Source organism: Charadrius vociferus, unplaced genomic scaffold, assembly GCF_000708025.1.
Source record: "Charadrius vociferus isolate BGI_N301 unplaced genomic scaffold, ASM70802v2 scaffold1699, whole genome shotgun sequence".
Lineage (NCBI taxonomy): Eukaryota > Metazoa > Chordata > Aves > Charadriiformes > Charadriidae > Charadrius > Charadrius vociferus.
The window spans coordinates 3,687-9,923 of NW_009649874.1; the positions used below are offsets into that span (position 1 = coordinate 3,687).

General features: G+C 55.3%; 1 protein-coding gene across 1 annotated transcript in view; it reads right to left on the reverse strand.

Moving 5' to 3' along the window:
* ILF3 (interleukin enhancer binding factor 3, 90kDa) overlaps positions 1-6,237 on the reverse strand; it is an 18,253-nt gene that overhangs the window by 599 nt on the left and 11,417 nt on the right. Inside the window, exons 13-18 of the mRNA XM_009891099.1 lie at positions 6,060-6,230; positions 5,674-5,811; positions 5,189-5,365; positions 4,402-4,483; positions 3,469-3,537; positions 3,255-3,329 (exon numbers count right to left, since the gene is read on the reverse strand). Coding sequence (XP_009889401.1) covers positions 3,255-3,329; positions 3,469-3,537; positions 4,402-4,483; positions 5,189-5,365; positions 5,674-5,811; positions 6,060-6,230 — 712 coding nt within the window. The remainder of the gene's footprint in view (positions 1-3,254; positions 3,330-3,468; positions 3,538-4,401; positions 4,484-5,188; positions 5,366-5,673; positions 5,812-6,059; positions 6,231-6,237) is intronic.

Sequence of the window (6,237 nt, forward strand, 5' to 3'; positions counted from 1 at the left end):
AGCACGACTCAGCTCAGTTTCTTTAATGCCCGTTACAATCGCCAACGGTCAGCATCGCTTCAACGCTCGACACAGATTTTTTAAAAAAATCTCTACATTTGAGACAATTCCGCCACCGGCGGCTCTCCGCAGCGCTTAACGAGGGGTAATCGCCGCTTAACGAGGGGTAATCGCCTTCCCGTAAGGAGGAATTATGTCAACATCCACGGGGTCCGCTCCGCCGCGGCGAGCCGTCCGCAGGGATGGAGGTGGGGAGGGAGCAGCCACGATGCGAGGGAAGCCAAGAGGTGCGTGCACGGTTCAGCCCATTCACCCCAAAATTCGGCATCCGAGGTTAACCCAAAAACCTCTAACGGATCCCAACACGCCCGAGAGCCCGGACGGGACAGCGCTGTGTACATCATCCAGAGTCAGTTACGTTTTATTTATCATGAGTACTACCGGTGCCCTCTTTAAAAACGATTCTTTTCCAGCCCCGTTTCTGCCGGTGGAACTTCGGGGGTGTTCTTCGCCGCTGGGTTCAGCGCGAGAAGACTCGGCTCTACGCTCAGACTCGCCCTATTAAAAACTAAACTTTGTTTTCAAGGAATAAAAGCCGCTAAAAATCTACCTAAAAACCTGCTCCGGTGTCCGTAAGGGCGCGTAGGCTCCGGCGAGGGAGCTACGCCTCTGCGAGAGGGAAAGGTTTGCTCACCCCTCCTCCGACAGGGAGGAGAATTTAGTTAAAAAAAGAGGGAAACAGTAAAATCTCCCGCCCTTTGCCTCCGCAGTTAGGGGTGGGATGACTCCCGGTGAATCACAGAATGGTTTAGAGGTTGGGAAGGACCTCGACGATCACCGAGTTCCAACCCCCCGCCACGGAAGGCGAATGCAGCTCGGGCCCCAAATTCGGTGCGCGTTTGCGCCGTGAAGGCAAACGCTTCTCTTTTTTGGTTTTTTTTTCCATCATTTAATCGATTCTCGTCTACGCCACGACTTGTTCTTCCTCCTCTTCCGCGGCAGACGGCGACTCGGCGGCGCAGAAGGGAGGTTCTGCCATCGACTCAACTCCAGCCACGGCCGCGGCAGTGAGACTTCTCCGCTGAGAGACCCCCTCGCTCTGTCCCGCACGTTAAAATCCCCCATTTTGGGTCGAGCGCTGCCGGAGGGAGCGCGGGGACGTCTCCGGAGAGAGGGGTGGGTGCCGGCACTCGGTCTCTCCCAAGTCAACAGCGCCGCAATTTCCGTTTTAGAACCATCGCTTCATATTTAACTATGAACTTTTAACGCTGGGTGACGTCGGGTTGTTCGAATTTCCCCCAAATGGAAGTTAAGGAATAAAAACATCCACCCACGAGGAGTCATTCCAACTTCAAAAAGGGCCTTTTTTCCACCTCTTTCCGGCCAGGAGCTGCTCCCTCACCTAAAAACTCACTTTAGAACAGCAGCTTTTGAAAAAAAGTAGGGCACGCATTATTATTATTATTATTTTAAGTATCCACTAAACACCTCGGACTTTTTTTTTTTTTCCCTCTAAACCCTCTTCAGAGGTCAGAGGGTTTTTTTCCCCCATTTCGCTTTGGTTTTGTTTCGCTGGTTTAATCACCGAGTTCACTCAAACGTCGTTGAGCCTCGCACATTAAACGAACGCAGCTAAAACAGTGACAAACGAAATACAGTTGTAACATAATAATTAAAAAAAAAAACCAAACAAACCCAAATCAAAATTCCCCCCCCAGTACCGTAGCAAGAATAAAGGACCAAACACTCGGAATTCAGAGATTTGGGTCTCGACCGGCCAAATTGTGACATTTCCCGCAATCCCCAACTCCGCTGGAGCGGGGTTCTCCAGGCGGTGAAGTACTTTTAGGGGGAGACGAGGGCTTTTTGGGGCGGCCGCTGGTTAAAAAAAAAAATAAAATTGCTTTAAGGCCCTTTAGGCTTGGCTGGAGAAAGGCCGTTTTCAGGTTAACGGCCGAATCCACGTGGTTTTTCCCCCAAAAGCTTCTACCAGGAGCGCGGCAGCTGCCAGCCCCGGCCCTCAGCGTTAATCCATCGGCGCGTTACAAAAACGGGTGGGATTTAGTTTTTTGGGTTTTTTTTTTTTAAACACGCGCGGTTCCACGTACAAGTCGACGTTGGGCACATTTATTTTTATTTTTTTTTTAAATAAAAAAAAAAGAAAAAGAAAAAGAAAAGAAAAAGCCGGGCTGTGCTCTACGCAGAGACGTGTCGAAAAGTCTTCCCGCTACGGAGAGGCGCGTACCCGATTGCTGGGATTTATTAAAAGGCTCAAATTTGTGTACAAAACCCACTGAAAATGAAGACAAAGGTAGATTAAAACGCTCCGGTTTCTTAAAAATCAAGTAACGCTTTCCATAAAAAACAGAGGCCGGCTTGGAAATCTGCGCCAAAAGCACACACAAAAAAAAAAAAAACCAACCCAAAAACCTTCTGGGATAACGGCTTCCCCCCGGCGCGTGCATCGACAGAACCGAGTTCAAAGACAAACCCCGATTAAAAACCGCCACCGTCTCAAGTCCTGCGGGCTAATTTCGGACAAGGCGCGGTGCCAAGCCGCTGTCGAGAAACCCAGTGAAGCGGAGGGACACAGCACGAACACTTTGGGTTTTGGAGTTGGAGAAAATTGGAGTAAAAAGCTGTTTTGGTTTGGTTTTGGTTTTTTTTGGGGGGGTGTGCAAGACTTTTTAAGATGATCTAGGAAGACCCAAAATCATGATAGCCGTAGCAGTCTGTGAAAAAGTCACCTACAAAAGGGGGAGACAGAGCAGAGGAAAAAAAAAAAAAAAAAAAAAAAAAATTAGAATTCTTTTGCAGATGGCCAAATGCGCCACATTTGAAAGTCGCGTTTTAGATTTCTCTGCTCCTGTCGCCCCCCCAGTGAAGGTTCTTCTCAAGACCAAATCGCGGTGGATTGGCAGGAAAAAAATCCCATTCGAAAGCGTGGCCGATAGCTTCACGTGGCTTAAAGCAGAGAAATTTAAAATCTTCCCGGGTTTTTAGCGGAAACGTGACGTCACCTGGGTTCGCGTTTTAAACTTTTAAGCGAGCACGCGAGCCGGCGTTCGTTATTTGGCATTCCGAAACCAAAAAAAAAACAACAAACAAACCCCACCAAAAAAACCAAAAGAGAACCCCCTTAAGAGGTTTCCGCACGGCGCGACCCAGTCCGAGTTCCACACCCCCGGCAGATCGCTGCCTCGCCAAATTTAAGAAGGGCGCTCAAAACCAAAAAAAAAAAAAACAAAACCAACCATAAATCCTCCACTTACTATAGCCCGCTGTCGCGGAATTGCCTCCGTAACCGTAACTTCCGTACCCGGCACCTGGATCAGAAGAAATAAAAACCCTTTAAATCCAAGCGCGGGAGGTTATTGCGCGACAAACCGCCGGCGGGGATTTCTTGCCGGGTGGGTTTGGGGTATATTTCAGCGGGGGGAGAGTCGGGAGGGGGCAGCGGCTCCCCTGCGTTCATGTAGCCGCCGTGGTTGCCGCCGAATCCGCCCCGGCCCCTGCCGCGGCCGCGCATGTTGCCGCCTCTTCCCCGGCCGCGCATGTTGCCGCCTCTTCCCCGGCCGCGCATGTTGCCGCCTCTTCCCCGGCCGCGCATGTTGCCGCCTCTTCCCCGGCCGCGCATGTTGCCGCCTCTTCCCCGGCCGCGCATGTTGCCGCCTCTTCCCCGGCCGCGCATGTTGCCGCCTCTTCCCCGGCCGCGCATGTTGCCGCCTCTTCCCCGGCCGCGCATGTTGCCGCCTCTTCCCCGGCCGCGCATGTTGCCGCCTCTTCCCCGGCCGCGCATGTTGCCGCCTCTTCCCCGGCCGCGCATGTTGCCGCCTCTTCCCCGGCCGCGCATGTTGCCGCCTCTTCCCCGGCCGCGCATGTTGCCGCCTCTTCCCCGGCCGCGCATGTTGCCGCCTCTTCCCCGGCCGCGCATGTTGCCGCCTCTTCCCCGGCCGCGCATGTTGCCGCCTCTTCCCCGGCCGCGCATGTTGCCGCCTCTTCCCCGGCCGCGCATGTTGCCGCCTCTTCCCCGGCCGCGCATGTTGCCGCCTCTTCCCCGGCCGCGCATGTTGCCGCCTCTTCCCCGGCCGCGCATGTTGCCGCCTCTTCCCCGGCCGCGCATGTTGCCGCCTCTTCCCCGGCCGCGCATGTTGCCGCCTCTTCCCCGGCCGCGCATGTTGCCGCCTCTTCCCCGGCCGCGCATGTTGCCGCCTCTTCCCCGGCCGCGCATGTTGCCGCCTCTTCCCCGGCCGCGCATGTTGCCGCCTCTTCCCCGGCCGCGCATGTTGCCGCCTCTTCCCCGGCCGCGCATGTTGCCGCCTCTTCCCCGGCCGCGCATGTTGCCGCCTCTTCCCCGGCCGCGCATGTTGCCGCCTCTTCCCCGGCCGCGCATGTTGCCGCCTCTTCCCCGGCCGCGCATGTTGGGCGGCGGGGGCACCTCGTTGTGCATGGGGCCCCCCATGCCGAACCCCGGGTTGTGCTGCTGCGGGAAGAGAGGGAATGGGTAACCAGCGACCGCTTTACCGACAGCATCGCCCGGCCGGCGGCGGGAAACGACGCTTTCGGAAGGGGTTTTGGAGCCGGAGGACGCGGCCGAGGGAGCGAGACCCAAAAAACGCGGCCCCGTCTGCCCCAAAAGGCAGCCAGCCCCATCTGCCCCAAAAACGCAGCCTGATCTGCCCCAAATTGCAGCTCAGTTGGTCGGCCCCGTCTGCCCCAAAACGCGGCTGATGTGCCCCAAAACCACGGCCAGTTTGCCCCAAAACCACGGCCTGGTCTGCCCCAAAAGGCAGCCAGCTGGCCCCAAAACGTGGCCAGCCCCGTCTGCCCCAAAACATAGCTCCTCTGCCCCAAAACGCAGCCCAGTTGGCCAGCCCAACCTGCCCCAAAAGGCAGCTCGTCCCATCTGCCCCAAAACGCAGCTCCTCTGCCCCAAAACACGGCCGGCCCCGTCTGCCCCAAAAGGAAGAGGGGCTAAGCCAAAAGTCAGAGGGCATTGGTACCAAATTAGGGTAAATCTCCAGAAAACAGAGGCTTTTTTCCCCCCCTCTATTCCACTTTCGCACCCAACGGCCGTTAGCCGATCCCGGTTTCCACACCTTAAACTGTTTCCCCTCCCCAAAAAGAGGTTAAAACCACAGAACCATTAGTTACACGGAAAAATTGTTAAAAGGGTGAATTTACTTACTTTTACTGCAAATTTGGGGCCCCCCCTCGCTGGCACGGGGGCTCTCTTCTTCTTGTTTTGCTCGATGGCGACAGGAGCATCCGGAAAGAGCTTCTCCAGCGCCGCCAGAGCAGCGTAGGCTTTGGCCACCTTTTTATTCGAACCGGCTCCTTGGAATTTCTGTCCGTCAACCTCCACCTTTGAAAGGGATCAAACGGCCGCGCGTGAGCGGAGCGGGCAGGGGCAGAAGCTGCCCCTTACGTCAAATAAATCATTTTATTTTGTTGGGTTTACGGTGCCCACAGAGAATTCCCGAAGTCGGAACGCGCTCAAGGTGAGGTCGGACAGGCGCTCGAGCGACCTCTGCCCACCAGATTATCCTGAACAGTCCCTCCCGACCCACACCGTCGGGCGACTTTATGATTTTAAATTCTTATTGAGGCTATAAAGTCGCGGATACCCGAGTGGGGATGAAGGCGCAGAGAGAGGAGCGGGTGTCACCTCACCTCCATGACGAAGCGCTTGTCGTGACTGCCGCCCGTTTCCGAAATCAGTTCGTATTTCAGGCCGCGTCGTTTCTCGTTAAGCTCCATCACGGGATTCTTGCCGTGCTTCGTCAGAATTGGTCCCTGCTGTTTCACGTTCTGGAAGCAGAGAAGCGACGATGAGAAAAAAAAAAACAAAAACAAACAACCCCTAACGCACCTAAACCACTTCCAAAATACCAATTTTGGAAAACATTTTGGAGAAGACAAGCTTGCGATAAGCTGTACCTCGTAAGTGGTATCGTGGCACTAAGGGAAAGGCACAGCGCAGCCCTACAGCGACAGCGCTTCCAACGACGTCCCGCATCACCCTCCCATTTTCCCCCCCCTTCTCGGACCGCGCTCACCTCCGGGGTTTGATCGGAAGGAGGAGACGCAGCAGCGGGCGTCGAGACGGTTTCTACTACAGGAGGAGGAGCGACGACGACTGGTTTCTGCTCCGTTTCCTCCGCCGATTCGTCTCCTTTCCCAGACTCTTTGCCTTCCACTCCCGTGGGTAAACCCATATCTTGCAGCACCTGGAGG